The following is a 21207-nucleotide window of genomic DNA, read 5'->3' on the forward strand; positions in this document are numbered from 1 at the left end:
TACATAAGTATGTACAGTGTGTCTCGCAAAGTCTGTAGTATGGAGGTCTATGCTCTTCAGCAATGAGTCCCATTTTTATCTTGGATTCCAAGTTAGCCAGAGATTGGCCTGGAGACCATGTGGGCAACACTATTAAGAGACCTTCACAATGAAACATCACAACCCACCTTTTTACCAGGATCATGGTATGGAGTGGCGTCCTGTATGTTTGCTGTACCCCTCTCTAGTCTTCATTCCAGATACACCAGCAGCACAGTTACATTGATTTGGTCTTAGAAACTGTGGTATGGCCAATGCGCTAAAGCATGCCTGAAATATACCGTATAAAGAGAAAAATAATTTTTACTTTTTTTTATCTTTGTATTCATATATCTATAAACATGCTAAGATGGTTCTCTAACAAACTAATTTGTGCGCTGTTGAGATAAAACCTACTTCTCTTATTCAGTGAAACCTTCCATGCCTGAAACCACTGCATTAGGAGCTGCCATGGCTGCGGGCGCAGCAGAAGGAGTGGGCGTTTGGAGTCTTAGCCCAGGAGATTTGACTGCAGTGACTTGTGAACGGTTCGAACCACAGATTAACCCGGAAGGTAAAGCCAGTTATAAACGGCACATATGCAGCCGTTAAACGACAACAGAGCAGCTACGATCAAGCTGATCAGTGGTTCTTTAATGGCCTGTTTACATAGACCTACTTCAATTATATGTGCACACATACTAACCATTCAATGCATACTTGCAATCTTTCTGTGCGCTTAAAATGTCATGCTCTCGGCAGCACGTTCTGTTCACATGTAGTTACTAATTACTAAGATTTTAAGCCTGCTTAAAATTATTGCACCCACCGAATGAGCGTTTTTCTTGTTTGATTTGGTGTCCTCCACTGGGAAAAAGGTCAAGGATTGAGAAAAAGTAAAAATTGTAGTAAAATAACCCATTACTGTAAAAAGTCATTTTTTTCATAATAAAAAAAACACACTTTGGTGTCGCCACTCCTGTAATGATACAATAATAGTCAAGATATTTATCCTGCACACTGAGCACCATTAAAAACCAAAAGCCCAATATCATTGTTGATTTTTGCTTGTCAACGCCTACAAAAAAAAGTACATACCTCAAATGGGCACCAGGAGAATTGGAAGTCCTACTGTAAAAAACAAGCTCCCACCACAATCTACTGATGAGAAAATAATACTGTCTTCAAGTGCAACAGAATTTTTTTTTGTTTTATTGTGCAAGTACAAAAAATGTGTATACATTTTGTGTAGTCCTAATTACATTGACCCACAGAAAATATCAATTATACTACACTGTACTAGAAACAAAACCCAAAAACAATGTCTGAATTCTTAAAAGTAGGCATTTCGGTGGCTAGGTCTATGGAAAAATATGGCTTTTCAAAAGTGGAGTTAGAAACACAAAACTAAAAAATTATGCTTCAATAAGTTCCGTTCCTTAATGTTTAACCTATTACTCTAAAAATCCTTAGTTTCTTTTTTTTTCCATTTGTTCCTATTGCAGAAAGTGAATTCCGATACGCTCGCTGGAAAAAGGCAGTGATGAAATCAATGGGCTGGGAAAGTTCTGAAGCTACAGCCAATGGGAATGGTAACTTTAGAATTTTTTTTTTTTTTTTTTTTTTATGTTGTATACAGTTTTTTTTTTTTTTTTGTTTTGTTTTTGTTAATGGATTATATGTTAAAATGTATATCTAGGCTTTCCTGACCATTTGGAATAGTGTATATATTGTAACTAGCTGTAACCAAGCGCTCATTCTTCCATGTGATGATTATATGAAGATTTTAGAACTTCCAGTAGTACAATTTGGGTTTTTCTTGCAGTCAAGCTGGCGTTTGAGGAATGGAGGCACTTTTTGGAAGGGGCGGCTCACCCTATCACAGTTGTCACGGATCACAAAAATTTGGCATACCTTGAATCTGCTAAGAGGCTTACTCCTAGACAAGCCCGTTGGTCACTTTTTTTTTTTTTTTCATGATTTCAGTTCTCCATTACTTTTCGACCGGGGTCCAAAAATGTGAAAGCGGATGCCCTGTCCAGAGGTTTTGACCCAGTGTCTCCCCCTGAACCGCCGTCCTCCATTCTTCCCCCAGTGGTGGTAGTGGCGGGGGTCTCATCTGAGTTGGAACAAGAAATTCTAAGGGCTCAGGCCCTAGCTCCGGCAACCAGGCCAGGGGATAAATTGTTTGTTCCAGATTTATTGCGGCCTAGACTTCTGCAGGAGTTTCATGAGTCTAGGCTGAGTGCTCATCCAGGTATTATGGCTAGAGTTGAGCGATACCGTCCGATACTTCAAAGTATCGTATCGGATGGTATCGGCCGATCTTTAAAAAAAGTATCGGTATCGCCGATTCCGATACCGGAAGTCCCATTCAAGTCTATGGGACTTCCGGTATCGGAATAAGAAAAACCCTTTCCTGCCCTTGTACAGCCTCTCTGGGGTCTGTACGGGCCTTTCGGGGGGCTGTGCCGGCCTGCCAGGGGGTCTGTGCAGGCTCCGGTGGTCTGTGCCGGCCTGCCGGTGGTCTGTGCAGGCTCCGGTGGGCTGTGCCGGCCTGCCGGTGGTCTGTGCCGGCCTGCCGGGGGGCTGTGCCGGCCTGCCGGGGGGCTGTGCCGGCCTGCCGGGGGGCTGTGCCGGCCTGCCGGGGGGCTGTGCCGGCCTGCCGGGGGGCTGTGCCGGCCTGCCGGGGGGCTGTGCAGGCATCGTCCGATGGGACTACAAGTCCCATCGGGCGATGCCTGCTACCATGACAGTGATTGACACATTAGCCAATGATGGGACAGTAGTAGTCCCATCATCCGGCTAATGTGTTAAATGTAAAAAAAAAAAAAAAAAATTACATGCTACATACATACAACATGCATACTACATACATGCTACATTCATACTACATACTACATACACTCACTGGCCACTTTATTAGGTACACCTGTCCAACTGTGTGTTAAGACTTAATTTCTAATCAGCCAATCACATGGCGGCAACTCAGTGCATTTAGGCATGTAGACATGGTCAAGACAATCTCCTGCAGTTCAAACCGAGCATCAGTATGGGGAAGAAAGGTGATTTGAGTGCCTTTGAACGTGGCATGATTGTTGGTGCCAGAAGGGCTGGTCTGAGTATTTCAGAAACTGCTGATCTACTGGGATTTTCACGCACAACCATCTCTAGGGTTTACAGAGAATGGTCCGAAAAAGAAAAAAAATCCAGTGAGCGGCAGTTCTGTGGCCGGAAATGCCTTGTTGATGCCAGAGGTCAGAGGAGAATGGGCATACTGGTTCGAGCTGATAGAAAGGCAACAGTGACTCAAATTGCCACCCGTTACAACCAAGGTAGGCAGAAGAGCATCTCTGAACGCACAGTGCGTCGAACTTTGAGGCAGATGGGCTACAGCAGCAGAAGACCACACTGGGTACCACTCCTCTCAGCTAAGAACAGGCATCTGATGGCTACTTTCAGCAGGATAATGCGCCATGTCATAAAGCTCGATTAATCTCAGATTGGTTTCTTGAACATGACAATGAGTTCACTGTACTCAAATGGCCTCCTCAGTCACCCAGTCACCAGATCTCAATCCAATAGAGCATCTTTGGGATGTGGTGGAACGGGAGATTCGCATCAGGGATGTGCAGCCGACAAATCTGCGCCAACTGTGTGATGCCATCATGTCAATATGGTCCAAAATCTCTGAGGAATGCTTCCAGCACCTTGTTGAATCTCTGCCACGAAGAATTGAGGCAGTTCTGAAGGCAAAAGGGGGTCCAACCCGTTACTAGCATGGTGTACCTAATAAAGTGGCCAGTGAGTGTACATGCTACATTCATACTACATAAATACTACATGCAACATACATACTACATATATACTACATGCATGCTACATACATACTGCATGCTACATACATACCACATATATACTACATACATACTACATGCATGCTACATGCATGCTACATGCTACATACATAACACATATATACTACATGCATGCTACATACATACTACATGCTACATACTACATATATACTACATGCATGCTACATGCTACATACATACTACATATATACTACATGCATGCTACATACTGCATGCTACATACATACTACATACATACTACATGCTACATACATACTACATATATACTACATACATACTACATACATACTACATGCATGCTACATGCATGCTACATACATACCACATATATACTACATGCATGCTACATGCATGCTACATACATACCACATACATAACACATATATACTACATGCATGCTACATACATACTACATGCTACATACATACCATATACATACTACATGCATGCTACATACATACTACATGCATGCTACATACATACTACATGCTACATACATACTACATATATACTACATGCATGCTACATACATACTACATGCTACATACATACTACATATATACTACATGCATGCTACATACTACATGCTACATACATACTACATATATACTACATGCATGCTACATACATACTACATGCATGCTACATACATACTACATGCTACATACATACCACATACATACTACATATATACTACATGCATGCTACATACATACTGCATGCTACATGCATGCTACATACATACTACATACATACTACATGCTACATACATACCACATATATACTACATACATACAATACATTCATACAATACATACATAGACATACAGTACATATAACATAGAGTAACATACTTACCAATACTTGTCACATTGTTCCCCGAAGCCATTGTCTTTTCCGGAATAAATATTAACATAACAAACCACAAAAATACTCACCCACGATCCGAAGCAGTCCACGAGTGTGTCCCACGACGATCTTGGGTAGAGAACTGCAGCATCAGCTGTTGCTGCCGTTCTCTACGGGCTGCAGGAATCCAATGACGGAAGGTAGGTATCCTTCCGCACTGTATTCCTCCGCCACTTAAAAAAAAAAAAGTCCCTAGTCTCACTTTATGCCATTGCTGTGTGGGAAATTCCCATGTAGTATGTATGTATGTAGCATGCATGTAGTATATATGTAGTATGTATGTAGCATGCATGTAGTATATATGTAGCATGTATGTAGTATGTATGTATGTGGTATGTATGTAGCATGTAGTATGTATGTAGCATGCATGTAGTATATATGTAGTATGTATGTAGCATGTAGTATGTATGTAGTATGTATGTAGTATGTATGTGGTATGCATGTAGTATGTATGTAGCATGCATGTAGTATATATGTAGTATGTAGTATGTATGTAGTATGTATGTGGTATGTATGTAGCATGTAGTATGTATGTAGCATGCATGTAGCATGCATGTAGTATGTATGTAGCATGCATGTAGTATGCATGTAGCATGCATGTAGCATGCATGTAGTATGTATGTAGCATGCATGTAGTATGTATGCAGTATGTATGTAGCATGCATGTAGTATGTATGCAGTATGTATGTAGCATGTATGTAGTATGTATGTAGTATGTATGTAGTATGTATGTAGCATGTAGTATGTATATATGTAGTATGTATGTAGCATGTAGTATGTATGTAGCATGCATGTAGTATACACTCACTGGCCACTTTATTAGGTACACCATGCTAGTAACGGGTTGGACCCCCTTTTGCCTTCAGAACTGCCTCAATTCTTCGTGGCAGAGATTCAACAAGGTGATTTTGGACCATATTGACATGATGGCATCACACAGTTGGCGCAGATTTGTCGGCTGCACATCCCTGATGCGAATCTCCCGTTCCACCACATCCCAAAGATGCTCTATTGGATTGAGATCTGGTGACTGAGGAGGCCATTTGAGTACAGTGAACTCATTGTCATGTTCAAGAAACCAATCTGAGATGATTCGAGCTTTATGACATGGCGCATTATCCTGCTGAAAGTAGCCATCAGATGTTGGGTACATTGTGGTCATAAAGGGATGGACATGGTCAGCAACAATACTCAGGTAGGCTGTGGCGTTGCAACGATGCTCAATTGGTACCAAGGGGCCCAAAGAGTGCCAAGAAAAAATTCCCCACACCATGACACCACCACCACCAGCCTGAACCGTTGATACAAGGCTGGATGGATCCATGCTTTCATGTTGTTTACGCCAAATTCTGACCCTACCATCCGAATGTCGCAGCAGAAATCGAGACTCATCAGACCAGGCAACGTTTTTCCAATCTTCTACTGTCCAATTTCGATGAGCTTGTGCAAATTGTAGCCTCAGTTTCCTGTTCTTAGCTGAGAGGAGTGGTACCCAGTGTGGTCTTCTGCTGCTGTAGCCCATCTGCCTCAAAGTTCGACGCACTGTGCGTTCAGAGATGCTCTTCTGCCTACCTTGGTTGTAACGGGTGGCAATTTGAGTCACTGTTGCCTTTCTATCAGCTCGAACCAGTATGCCCATTCTCCTCTGACCTCTGGCATCAACAAGGCATTTCCGGCCACAGAACTGCCGCTCACTGGATTTTTTTTCTTTTTCGGACCATTCTCTGTAAACCCTAGAGATGGTTGTGTGTGAAAATTCCAGTAGATCAGCAGTTTCTGAAATTCTCAGACCAGCCCTTCTGGCACCAACAATCATGCCCCGTTCAAAGGCACTCAAATCACCTTTCTTCCCCATACTGATGCTCGGTTTGAACTGCAGGAGATTGTCTTGACCATGTCTACATGCCTAAATGCACTGAGTTGCCGCCATGTGATTGGCTGATTAGAAATTAAGTCTTAACACACAGTTGGACAGGTGTACCTAATAAAGTGGCCAGTGAGTGTATATGTAGTATGTATGTAGCATGCATGTAGTATGTATGTAGTATGTATGTAGCATGCAGTATGTATGTAGCATGTATGTAGTATGTATGTAGTATATATGTAGTATGTATGTAGCATGCATGTAGTATGTAGCATGTAGTATGTATGTAGCATGTATGTAGCATGTATGTAGTATATATGTAGTATGTATGTAGCATGTAGTATGTATGTAGCATGCATGTAGTATATATGTAGTATGTATGTAGCATGCATGTAGTATGTATGTAGCATGCAGTATGTATGTAGCATGCAGTATGTATGTAGCATGCATGTAGTATATATGTAGTATGTATGTAGCATGTAGTATGTATGTAGCATGCATGTAGTATATATGTAGTATGTATGTAGCATGCATGTAGTATGTATGTAGTATGTATGTAGCATGCAGTATGTATGTAGCATGTATGTAGTATGTATGTAGTATATATGTAGTATGTATGTAGCATGCATGTAGTATGTATGTAGCATGTAGTATGTATGTAGCATGCATGTAGTATGTATGTAGCATGTATGTAGTATGTATGTAGTATATATGTAGTATGTATGTAGCATGTAGTATGTATGTAGCATGCATGTAGTATGTATGTAGTATTTTTTTTTTTTTTTTTTTTAACATTTAACACATTAGCCGGATGATGGGACTACTACTGTCCCATCATTGGCTAATGTGTCAATCACTGTCATGGTAGCAGGCATCGCCCGATGGGACTTGTAGTCCCATCGGACGATGCTTGCACAGACCCCCGGACATCAGCACAGCCCCCCGGCAGGCCGGTACAGACCCCCACAGGGTGCACAGACCACCGGCAGGCCGGCACAGCCCCCCGGCAGGCCGGTACAGACCCCGGGCAGTCCACACAGCCCCCCGGCAGGCCGGCAGAGACCCCCGGAAGGCCCGAAATGACGGCGCATCATGATGCGCACACACCGCGCATCATGATGACGTCAGGCCGTCAATCAACTGAACTTCCGATTCCGATGCCGAATTCCGATATTGAAAAAATATCGGAAGTCGGTATCGGAATTCCGATACAGCAAGTATCGGCCGATACCCGATACTTGCGGTATCGGAATGCTCAACACTAATTATGGCCACTAGAGAGGCAGTAGCCAGGGGTTTTTGGTGGCCTTCACTAAGGTCCGATGTCAAGAAATTTGTTTCTGCTTGTGGCGTGTGTGCCCATTCCAAAAGCTCGCATAACCGGCCGGCTGGGGAACTCCTACCTTTACCGGTTCCTGATAGGCCATGGACTCATCTTTCCATGGATTTTATTACCGGCCTTCCACCTTCCAGGGGCAATACCGTGATCTGGGTGGTGGTGGATGTGTTTTCTAAACAGGCAAATTTCATTCCCTTGGCAGCATTACCCTCAGCAGAAACATTGTCAAGGTTGTTTGTGCAGCATGTGGTCCGATTGCATGGGGTACCCCTGAATGTTGTGTCTGACAGAGGTGTGCAGTTTGTGGCCAAATTTTGGAGGGCGTTCTGTATGAAATTGGGCATCTCACTCTCCTTCTCGTCGGCATATCACCCGGAGAGTAATGGTCAGACGGAACGCACCAATCAATCCCTGGAACAAAGTCTCAGGTGTCTGACCTCCGTCAGACAGGAGGATTGGTGTGATGCGTTACCGTTGGCAGAATTCGCTTTTAACAACCGGGTGAGTCAGTCCACCAACACGTCCCCATTCCTGATTAACTATGGGTTTAATCCGCATTTTGGGGAGTTTTCACGGGTGGATTCCGGTTGCCCAGTGGTAGAGGGGTCCATTCAACAGTTAAAAAACCTCTGGGCTGTAGTCCAGCGTAATATCTCTCGGGCCCAAGGGAGGTACCAAAATTTTGCTGACAAAAAGAGAGCCTCGGGAGACATGTTTCAGGTGGGAGAGAAGGTTTGGCTTTCCACACGTAACATCAACTTAAAGGTACCATCAGCTAAGTTGGGACCAAAGTACACTGGTCCGTACGAGATTATGGAGATGGTCAACCCAGTGGCATATAGGTTGCGTCTCCCTGCCTCCTTAAAAATATCCAATGTGTTCCATAAATCTCTGTTGAAATACGTAGGGTCTGTCAAAGAGGACTCCAAGCCTGTTCCTCCAGTGCTGGTGGAGGGTCAATTGGAGTATGAGGTCGGACATATTGTGGACTCTCGACGGGTGCGCCGCTCTTTGCAGTACCTGACAAAACCTACGAAAGACAAAATGAAAAAAACCCTGCTATAATTAAATAAGTAAAAAGCAAAAGTGCATTTAAATCATACAGAGTTCTTAGTAATACTGTATTTGATCAAACATAGCATAAAAGCCGTCCCATCATCGACAAGGTGACTCTGTGGTCGGGGCGCCGCTCTTTGCAGTACCTGGTCCACTGGAAGGGATATGAACAAGAGGAGCGCTCATGGGTCCCTGCTCCCTCTGTACATGCAGATCGCCTGGTTCAGGCTTTCCATGCCAAGTACCCGGGGAAGCCTGGGGGTGCAGAGGCCCCCTGTTGAGAGGGGGGTACTGTCATGATCCCAGTGCAGGTTTTTGAGCTGCACGGCAGGGGTTAATGTCGAGCTCAGTGCAGGTTTTGACCTGCACACCTGGGGTTAATGATTGTGGCCTCTTTTTGGTTCTGGGAGAGCTTCTTAAACCCCTGGGAAGCTCCAATCCCTGTCAGTTATACTTTCGCCCTTGGCATAGTGTGGTGACCCCTGAGTGTGTTTGTGCTGTGTTCTGGTTGCTTGATACTCTATGTACGACTCGGTCTGTTCTCTGGATATTGCTTGTTGGATTCTGCTTGGTACCTTCTATGTCTGCTTGGTTTTGACCCCTGCTTGGCCCCGACTATCCGTTCTGTCTTATCCCTGGTACCTTACTGCTATCTCTGTGTATGACCTCCGTTTTGCCTGACTGAGTATTTCTGTTTAGTGTCCTGCCATCCTGGGAAGAAGGACGCTAAGCCCCACCCCTTGCAGTCACATGACCGTAGGTCCTTCACTGCTTGCTAAACTTCAGCGTCCCCAGGTCCTGTTTGTACTTTCCGGCCGTACCTGACCCCGGGCCCCCCTACAGTGCGGGTGAGTCCCTGCTCAGCGGAGGCTGCACGCCCGTGCTGACAGGACCCTGACAAACGATAAAATTTCTACTTTACATGTCTTGTACTACAGGGTGGGCCATTTTCATGGATACACTTAAATAAAATGGGAATGGTTGGTGATACCAACTTCCTGTTTGTGGCACATTAGTATATGGAAAGGGGGAAACTTTTCAAGATGGGTGATAACCATGGTGGTCATTTTGAAGTCGGCCATTTTGGATCCAACTTAATTTTTTCCAATGGGAAGAAGGTCATGTGACACATCAAACTTATTGAGAATTTCACAAGAAAAACAATGGTGTGCTTGGTTTTAGCTTAAACTTGTAAATAACTCATGAAAGAATAAAGTTATGTCCACTTATAAAATGTGTTCAAAGTGATGCCCATTGGGTTGGATTGTCAATGCAACTCGCTTCTCCCACTCGACACACTGATGGCAACACCACAGAAGAAATGCTAGTCTAAGGGGATCAGGTTCCTTGTAGGAATGCTTGGACCTGACACCCATAATATGGTGGTGCACCATCTTGCTGGAAAAACTCAAGGAACGTGCCATCTTCAGTGGATAAAAAGGGCAACATATCATCATGTAGCAATATCAGATATCCAATGGCATTGAGGTTTCCATCGATAAAGAATGGCCCCACTATCTTTGTACCCTATATACCACACAATACCATCAATTATGGGTGTCAGGGCCGAGCATTCCTACATGAAAGGTTTCCTGGAAAGTGGATTAGTCGTCGTGAGCCAGTTGATTGGCCAACAAGGTCTCCCGATCTGAACCCCCTTAGACTTTTATCTTTGGGGTCATCTGAAGGCAGTGTGTCTATGCTGTGAAGATAAGAGATGTGCAGCATCTGAAACAACGGATACTGGAAGCCAGTGCTAGCATTTCTTCTGCAGTGTTGCTATCAGTGTGTCAAGAGTGGGAGAACCGGGTTGCATTGACAATACAACACAATGGGCAGCACTTTTAAAATATTTTATAAGTGGTAATAAACTTGTAAATTCAGAAAGAATAAAGTTATGTTAAAACCAAGCACACCATTGTTTTTCTTGTGAAATTCTCAATGGGCTTGATGTGTCACATGACCCTCTTCTCATTGGAAAAAATAAAGTTGGATCCAAAATGTCTGACTTTAAAATGGCCGCCATGGTCACCACCCATCTTGAAAAGTTTCCCCCCTCCCATATACTAATGTGCCACAAACAGGAAGTTGATATCACCAACCATTCCCATTTTATTTAGATGTATCCATATAAATGGCCCACCCTGTATATTACTAACAGTTGTATGTTAGAATAACTTCAATTCATATGCAATACCATTGCTTTTTAAAGTGTCCTGTCTCTTAAAGGGAATGTGACAGCTTGCCCAGGTTCCCAAACCACCACCATGAATTTATTGCTGTAAGATTGCCTTACATAACAAGCCTAAAGAATAAAGGATTAATGAATATTACAAAAAAAAACATTTTTAACAATAGTGGCTATATACTAATTAGTGTTTGACTAGTGAAGGGGTCATTGTTTTACCCCTACTACTAATCATGTTATGACGCCCTTGTGTGTGAGTAATATGATTTTCAAGAGTGAAGTCACCATTGGCTCTTCACAAATCTCTGCCTCCCTGACATTGAGTAAGCTGAATGCATACAACTCCGCTTCATCAGCGCACTACAGTTGCCCAGGAGGGCAGTTGTGACATAAAACTCAAGCAGCCATAATGGTTGGCTGAGTCGCATGCCACCGCTGCCTCCCTGGGCTTGCTACGGTGCAGATTGATTATAGTGGGATGATTACTATTTTGGAAAAAACACCCCATCAGCTAGTCACCCCCTGATTAGCATATTGCCACCAAAATTATAATATAGATTTTTGCAATATGCCGTAATCCTTTATACAATAAAAGTTGGGTTGTGAAGTAGTTATACATACAGCAATGATTGCATGGTGGTGGTTTGGAGACCTGGCCAAGCTGTCGGTTTATTTTATTTGAAGCTTCCGCTTTCTTTGTCTAGACTACTGGTTAGGGCCTATACTAGCTAGATCCAAATTTGGTTCTTAATTAGTATAATTAACTACGGTTTTGTGTCCGGCAAGAGACTCATAAGGATGCATAGTGGGGCCAAATTATCAATTGTGGATTGGAGTAAAATAAATATTGGAGTAATGTAATTTTCTTAAAAGAAACCCACAAACCTAAAATCTTCTCCTCGTCAATTGATTGTGACCATCTGAGTGGTAAATGATCTAATATTTACATATATGTGAATCTAGAATTAGTGCCACAATATCTAGCTAATATCAGATTCCATAGATAGACTAGTGCTGATGTGGTTTTTGTGTTTTGCTATTGTCTGATTAGTCAGTAGTCTTTGGAATATCTTGAATAAAATCCTGTAATATTTACCGGTAGCCTTCAGAAAGTTTTCCCTATTTGCATCCGTCCCGTCCTTTTACACAACTACTACGTAGTCAGTAATGTCAGCATTAGAAACCTTCTTTTCACAACCCTGTAGCTGTATTCCAATACGTGTTAATAGTTGGGGTTTTTCTTCTGACAACTATAGAGCATAGTATGGATTACTGTAGACTATAAAAGCTGAACATGCCTGAAGAAGCCCATAACTGATAGACCCTAGGGATTTGCCATACCAGAGACATTTACATAAGGCAGAATTGTTAGACAAATTTCTGTTAGTGAAGATCAGTTCTATTCATCGGATTTAGTTCTCCATCGCGTACATGTATATCTGTAAACCCTACCCAGATTAATGTCAGCCACAATCAATTCTACAACAAATATGCCTCCTGAAAATATCCCTTCTCCCGAAGTATATATTTTGTCAAGTGAAAGCTTCTTTTTAGACTGTCATCACTTGACCAAAGGGACCCCCACTAATCACAATAACAAGTGGTTAAGTAAATGAGTTGAGTTGCTGTACCTTCTGATACCTAGATGGTAGTGGTGCAATAAAAATTTCAGAAGGAGCTATGATATCTCGTATATCTCTGTTGACCCGTCCTTCTAGCAGTTCCAACTGTCGGACCTTCACCGGTCAGCAAGTTACACTCTCATCATAGGTCTAACCTAATGTAAATGACTTAAGCAACAAAGGTGCCTGGTACTTGGTGGGAATATATTACAATCAGTATCCAAACGTAGTGACAGTATACACTTTCCCTTTAATAGATACTGACCCTTTAATTATTTTGTCTCCTATTTATGTGCCGTAGAGAATGAGATCTCTTCTTCATATAGCCAATATTTATCATTATTTTATAATTTCTTCTTGATAATTCTCTAAATAAAAGCTATTTATGTTGAGCTGAGGATTTTCCTCCAACTGCTTATAATTTCCTGTTAATGAGCACATTATTGTGCAAATCCATTATCATGCTAAGCTTGAAATGAAAAGAAGCTCATTATTACTATGATAAATTATTTTATAATTGTTTATAGAACTGAAGCCAAAAATAGATATCTAAGAAATCAGTTCATTTAATAGAATGTCAAAAGGTCACCCACTGAAGTCACAGCGGCAATTTTTAGATACAAAGTCATTGTTGATCTCATTTAGATTTCTCTCATGATACATCTTGTAGAAGTTCATGTTTTTACTGGCAGTGTTGCAAAAAAAAGGGGGAGACAAAAAAGCGCAATAGGGTCTTATCCACGTTACAAGAGACAGTATATCATGAAATATGCTCACCTGGTTAGGATGAGATAAGAGCGTGTAGGTAGCGGCTGCTGCAGATCCACAGGTCTTCAGCGACCAAAGAAATCATGAATCCAAAGGGAGTTTGTAGCTATATTCCGCGCTGCCGCTTTAGACAAATTCCAGGAGAATGCTGTATGATTGCAGTGGTTTTATTTTACGCGTTTCAGGGGGGCATGAGACCCCTGAAACGCGTAGAATAAAACCACTGCAATCATACAGCATTCTCCTGGAATTTGTCTAAAGCGGCAGCGCGGAATATAGCTACAAACTCCCTTTGGATTCATGATTTCTTTACTGGCAGTGCACAGATCATTGAGTAGCTATATTAACGTGCTTTTAGTGTATTAGAAGTCTATAAAAACATACCCATTGTTTTTGGGATATTTTTTATTTTAATGGATCCAGAATTCTACGAGTCCTATGACTTAGACATTGCATTAAAGCCTGTATTCCCTCACAAACATTGGATGTATGCAACAGATACAGCATGTAATGTTATGATTGCAATTAGCTTTTATTTTCCCTTTTGTGATGACTTTTTGTCCCAAATATTGCCCTCCTTTTATGTCAGTCAAAAGTCAGTTTTCTGCCTTAGTGACCTGTCACGCTGTGACTGTCTTCAGTAAGGAAGAGCGGCCTCAAACTGTCTTTGGAGCTGGGACCCTAACTATCCCTGCCCCATGGGTACTCTAAGGTAGAGCGGCAAGAGTCTCCGACCTTAATATGCTCCTATAACAACCCTACTCTGTACCCCCTCCCTCCCCATGAGGCATGGGACAGAAATGAAAGGTAAACCAGACACAAAGACAAAACAAGGATGACAGAAAATCTGTCATACAAAAGTACCAACCAACAATAGGGAGGAGGATAGGGACAGGGTGGAATAAACTGAATGGGAAAAGGGAACACGCACTACACACACATACAACATCAAACTACAGAACACCACAGCTCCAACTCCAAACTTGAACTACTTAGCTTTAGCACACAGCACAGGAAGATTAAAATCTTTTACCTGCAGTAACTAAACGCCCAGAGCCTATATATACCGAAGGGAGTAAAGGGCATGTCACACTAAGAGATATCGCTAGCAATATCGCTATAACTAGTGACGTTATAGTGATATTGCTAGCGATATCTCTGTGTCTGATACTTACCAGCGACCGGCTCCCCCGCTGCTTATCGCTGATCGCGCGAGAACGTTCAGGACTGTTTCTCGTCGTCAGCTTCCTGTGGCGCTTCCTGCTGTGAGGACGAGCGACGCGTGGAGCCGGGCGGGAGGACGCAGGATCGCCTGGTGTGACAGGTAAGTAGCGATCCCCGTCCCCAGCGATGTCGCTAGTGAGATCTGCCTGTGTGGCAGCTCACTAGTGACCACTTAGCGATGCACCAGCGATCCTGACCGCGTCATATCGCTGGTCGGGATCGCTGGTACATCGCTAAGTGTGACAGTACTTTAAAGGGTAAGCAGCTGCATCTGAGAACAACCAAGCTGTATGGTCTCAACCAGCATGGAAAAGAGTCCTTAACCCTCTCAGCACTGAAGGAAAGGGAAATCCATTTAAATTAGGACATGAATCACAACATCTCTAAAGATGGAGGGTCTCTATTAATTACCCGATGTGACCGTCTAATTCCAATTCTTTTAGGGGGATGTGACACCCTCGTGACATGACCATGGTCTAGTTTAGTCTGCTAACAGACCTAGAGTGGCCACATACAGTAATGTAAACGGGGGGCCTTGATGAACACAATGCAAGGAGCCTTAAGCCCATAAATTTATAAGGTATTCTGGATCATCATTACATCCTGGGCCATGTTGGCATAACTACTCCTAATGGATGTGCTTTAAATCAGTAAAGGCCCTTTTACATTTAGCGATGCACCAGCGATCCGACCAGCGATCTGACCCGGTCAGGATCGCTGGTGCATCGCTAAACGATCGCTAGTGAGCTGTCACACAGGCAGACCTCACAGCGATGCAGCAGCGACGCAGCGCACGATACTCATCTTTCACACACAGCGATCCTGACGTCCTCCCGCCCGCCTCCATGCTTCGTTTGTCGTCACAGCAAGAAGCCCAGCAGGAAGCTGACGACGAGAAATGGAGCCGGACATTCTCGCGCGATCAGCGATGGACAGCGGGGGAGCCGGTCGGAGGTAAGTATCACACATAGCGATATCGCTCTAACGTCACAAAATCGGTGAAGTTATAGCGATATCGCTATGTGTAAAACCCCCTTAAGACTACACACATTAAAGTGAATCTGTCAGCAATGTTTCACTCCCAAATCTATCTGTCTATCTATCTATATATAATATAATATTCAGGAAGACTATAGCTTACACATCAGGTCAGCAGAAAACCACATGATAATGTGCAAACCTTATTTCCATTCTAACTTTTCATACGTGCCCCTTCGTCCTTTTGGCCTCTTTTGGCTTCCTGGGGAAAAAAAATGGTGTTAGGACAGTGGTCAGAAAAAAAATTAGTAGCGCACATTCTCTTTAAAATGTCTGCAATACACACAGAGTAACAGGTACTGTATGAGAGGTACTCCTATGTCACAAGCTGATTGAATAACACAGTATGTCATGTTTTCTTTTTTTTTTTTTTTTTTTATTGCTTGCTCGGTTTCTCCACTTCCACAAAATTAATTACATTTTAATTACAAAAAGTAGTAACGCTAATAATTTACATGTTCTGCACTTAGCGATTGAACAGAGACTGTGCAGATAGTTTATTCTCCTGCTTTGCAAATCAATCTTTATGGAGTGCTTCCACAAGTAAGATGAAAAACAAATGAAGTTCCCGCATAGTTGAGGGTTGTCACTAGAGTTGAGCAAATTTGTTCGGGTTCCCTCTTATTCGGCAAGCTATAGCGCTTACTGAATAAGCTGCAGAGGGAACCCGGCTTCCTGGATCGCTCCTGCTGATAAGCGCCGCATGTGTCGCGGCTGTGTCACAGTCACAGCACATGTATGGAGAGCCAAACACACAGGCCCTTCATGCTTGTTCTGTGACTGTGACACAGCCGCGACACATGCGGCGCTTATCAGCAGGAGCGATCCAGGAAGCCGGGTCCCTCTGCAGCTTATTTGGTAATTGCTCCAGTGTTTCATGGAGCAGGCCAGATGTCTCTCTTCAATGCAAGTCTGAGAGCCTTGTTCTGGTTCTCTAGACTTACATTGAACACACGTGATGTAACTTTTGACTTCCAGCCAGTCAGAAGTTGACGTCACAACATGGCGCCGTGGGACTGTAGTGACACCGTCAAAAGATGGAACCGCTGGAGGGGGAGTATAAGACTATGGTCAGGGATCTTACATTGGAAGCACTACTCCAGGTTTGGTGTCTTTAACTCAAAATTTTGTTAAAATTGGAACGTTGCAGCTAAAAAAAATTTGACGACCCGCTAAAAAGGACTAGAAGGAAAAAGGTCCATGAGGTCTGATTTGCTGTTGTAGTGCCCGTCTTCCAGCTCATCTTGGCAGCTTTCTTAGCACAATGCTCTGTTTTGCTTATGAATTAAAGCATCATTGCTTTTACCAATTGTCACGACATGTAATTGTTCTGCCGTTTATGTTCGTTGATTATTAACGCCAATTATGCAATTTTGATATTTTCTTCTTTTCTGTCTTGCTTGAATGGAATCCTGTCCCGCTGGATGTCTTCAGGTGACTCTAGTATCTTCTCTAGTCTGCCTCTGGGCTTTTATATAGTGAGTAGCATGGTAATGTTAATCGGAGCAAAGTACATCACAGGTTAGTTTGCATTCTCTTAACTAGAGTTCAATTCAAGGTCTACCTGTTGTCCCTTATAATTAGCACGTTATCATTGAGTCCTATAGACTTTTTTTTCCTGCACATATACACTTTTATTTGGTATTCAATTTGCTTAAGAGTTGTCCAGTTTTAGAAAACCACTGTTCGCCCATTGTAGTTTAAGAAACCCACCCCAAAATGAGCTAAACTGTGCTTTACTCATCCTCCCCAGGTCTTTTCTGAGTCTCTGACCCTGCTCCTATTGTCTGCAGCACTGGCGTCACATCGACAGAGCTGCAGCCAATAACTGTGCTCAGCCGCTTGTGCTGTCAACCTAGGCTGATTGGCTGCAGCTCTGTCAATGTGACGCAATGCTGCAGAAACTAACAGACACTGAAAGCAATGGCGGACACTTGGCACTGGAGCCAGGGAGGATGAGTTAAGCATTTTTTTTACCTAATTGAAATTATTTATAAAAGTGAGTCTGTCTAGATATTGCCATCACATGTTTTTATCGCAACCCCTGCTGTTCTTCTCATAATTCGCTATTCTCCAAATGTCCACCCAATATTTTATGTTCAGGGCTAGTGAGAATAAGCCTCTTCTAGCTCCTCTGTGTAACAGGAGCATTTTATTTAGAGTTCTTCCCATCAGAAACTGTTTTGATTTTGCATAATATAAGGTATTTAGGATGTTATTTTAAGACCACCTCCTTTTAAGAGAAAATGCTCTTTCTATAGACAAACCATTATTAAAATAGCTATTTTGTTGTGAGCACATGTGGTGCCAGAAGATGGCATTGTGTAGACACTTGCATTCCGTGTGCAGTCGGTGGTGCAGAAATACAATTATGTGCTTACACTAGTAAGGTGCTGGCTATACTGTAGCTATAATCAGGTTTACCAGTTGTCCTTCACATTCAATTTACTTCAAATGGAAAAGACAAGCTCTTTGTAATTAGGGAAATGTGTATTAATTACTTCCTTCATTATCAAACGTTGGGACAGATTACTGCCAATTAAGCCTATCCTACAATTTTTTTTTTTGTGACTAGAAATGTTCCTTCTGGAATATAATCTAGCTAACAAGTTATATGAATGAAGTCACAATTTATCATACATGAATCAAACCTTATAAAGAACCGTATACTTAGACCACTTTTAGTCCGTATTTGTAGGTCTCGTCTCCAGAAGTGGGTTTTAGGCCGGGTTTAGAAGAGCATATGAACAGTCGTCTGCTGCTCATCCAGATCTGTATGGGATTTGTTTGTGTTTTTTTTTTTTTTTTTTATATATACTTTTTTTTTGCCCACCTACAACCTTGAATAGGTGATTTTGAACAAGACCAGTGAATGCTGCAATTTTTTTTTCACATGGACACTATGCCCATGTGAAAAAAACACACATAACAATGGTCCATGAGTGATCTGATTTTAGCATGACCAGCACATAAGTATAATATATTCATCTGAGCAAACCCGTAAGCATAAGAGGTGCAAAAAATATTCCATTATACTTGATCTGTCAATTTCACCCTTGTTTTTGGCATAACGTTACTTACACATTATATCCATCGAGACATATTATATTACTGCCCAATTGAATTAATGAAAGGGGTTTTCCAGGATTTTATTAACCTTTTATTAACCGCAGATATTTGTATAAAATAAATACCGTAAGCACTATTCACATGCTAAATGCTTTGTCACTACAATGCTGCTGGTGTGGTGGTCCCCTCAAGCCATTGTTTTCTTTGCTGTAGGGATCATCTGCCATTCACACAGGTGTCAATGCTGCTGTGAGCACATGACTACAGTAGCAAAGTAAACATACCCACCATAAGAGATGATCAAATCTGCCAAGGTTCCAATTCGGCAAATCGCGCAAATTTAACAGGGACATTCGAGTGACATCTAAGTTATTTGACGCAAATTGAATTTTCCTTTTGATTCTCTGGAGTTTCTCTAGAACTCAAAGCATAATATATGTAGGATGTAAACCGGCAAAGAACACCTTACCACTCACTTGTCCCGCAGATTGCTGTCCGGTCCTCTGCATTCTTTTGCTTTCTTTGATTTCATGCATCCTCTTCACCCTGCTTGACTCTTTGCCGGCTCTTCCTGCACCAAGTAGGCTTCTGACACCACTGTGCATCGTGCCATCGTGGCACTCGTCATAATGTCCGTCATCCAAGGACTAGTCATGACATTCACTGCAACGGCACAGGCACAGTGACATCAGAGGCCAACTTTGAAGCACCAGCATAGTCAATCAGGCCAAAGAGGCACAAAGGAAGGGGGCAAAGGACAGGTGAGTGATGAAGTGAGTATTTTTATTTATTTTGTATTCCTTGCCAGCTCTTTTCAGTTCAGTAAAATAGCCTCCATTTTGGTGACTCTGAGCTGAGTGAATTGCAAAAAAAACTATTCTTGAGAAAATAAAGTTTTGGAAAATTCAAGAAGTTAGTTCCTCTTGAATAAATTCACTCATTTCTAATTACCATTGGGGCAGCAGCAGATTTAACAGGTGAGTATTTTATACAGCTCTTAATTTTTAGAGTGAAAAAAATCATGGAAAACTCCTTTATATTTTCCTTTGTGACATACAGTATTTGTTTGCATGTTACTAATAGCTGTGAAGTTTTGCCTACAAAAACCAATCTGGGCATCGTTAGTCACTAAGTTACACACATCGTACTCTTTGATCAAGAAAATTTTACAAATGTTACAGCTTGGTAAATATCCCATAGTTTAGGACAGTCAGATTCAATTACTAATTTGTAAAGACATACAAGGATTTGGACATGTATATACTGACTGCATTTCATTTGTAGATGTAGTTTATTTTTCTACTTTAACTCTTTGTTTGTGCTTCTTTTCAGGACTTGATAAATGAAGTTATTTCTGCCCTTTTTTTTTCTGTTGGTATTTTTGGATTCATCTGTTGCCAACAAGATGATGATTTTAGTCTGAAAGAATTTGCCAACTATATGAATAGTGTCCGCGCACAATTTTTTAAAAAAATTCAATCACCGCCTGTTCACTTTTCTTAGCAGCACCCCCTCCTAAAAGCTGATTGACCTGGTAAATAACTAACACGAGCGGTTTTCTTCTACAGTCCCTTTTACTTACTTGTGTATAGTAATTCTTAATCTCTACAATGAAGGGAGTCCTAGCCTCATTTGTCATATAGAAATTACTTGAGGACTTATTTGCACTCGGAGATTCCAATTATTGGAAGTGTTAATATTACACAATACTGATTGGGAAATATGTACAGATATTTTTGATGAAGCTTTAATTTTTGGAAGTTAAATTAAACAAACGTGTATCTCATGTGGCACAGACTATTATATTTGCTACAACTTGTTTTCTTCTAAAGCATTTGTGCCTTTTACATTCCAAAGGCTATTTATACATGTGAACCTTCCCTTATTTTATTGTCTTGTTTCTCATAATGTGGGTGATGAGCCATAATAAGTTATCGGTACTATGTATCACACTTTTTACAGGCTTAATATTGTGTAAAGTAGATGTCAAGAAGTAGTAAAACAAATTATCTTAATTTGGGGATTTTTTTTTTAATTTAAATTAAATGTGTTGATTCGCAAGTGCAAAGTCTGTGATCAAGCTTGACAGAGTTGGTGCAAACGAAGTATTCAAGGTATATATCAAACGGTCGCTAATGTTGCTCTATATATACCATAACTAGTGATGAGCGCAAGTGCTCGTTACTTGAGTTTGCTTTGGATGCTCAAGTGACCCAGTCCAGTCCCCGAGGCTG

At 41.9% G+C, this 21207-nt stretch overlaps 1 protein-coding gene across 5 annotated transcripts in view; it reads left to right on the top strand.

The window, feature by feature from the left end:
• Window positions 1–20988, top strand: part of GK (glycerol kinase) — an 88628-nt gene extending 67640 nt beyond the window's left edge. For 4 of the 5 annotated variants that reach the window (XM_073550672.1, XM_073550673.1, XM_073550674.1 and 1 more), the window contains 4 exons: window positions 449–592; window positions 1524–1610; window positions 17339–17425; window positions 20306–20988. In XM_073550672.1, coding sequence (XP_073406773.1) covers window positions 449–592; window positions 1524–1610; window positions 17339–17425; window positions 20306–20319 — 332 coding nt within the window. In that variant the 3' untranslated portion in view covers window positions 20320–20988. The remainder of the gene's footprint in view (window positions 1–448; window positions 593–1523; window positions 1611–17338; window positions 17426–20305) is intronic. The other variant, XM_073550676.1, reaches the window with a different exon arrangement.
• Window positions 20989–21207: the final 219 nt, after the last annotated feature.

Source organism: Dendrobates tinctorius, unplaced genomic scaffold (genome assembly GCF_039654945.1).
Source record: "Dendrobates tinctorius isolate UK_male_01 unplaced genomic scaffold, ASM3965494v1 ptg000166l, whole genome shotgun sequence".
In the NCBI taxonomy this organism is placed as follows: Eukaryota; Metazoa; Chordata; class Amphibia; order Anura; family Dendrobatidae; genus Dendrobates; species Dendrobates tinctorius.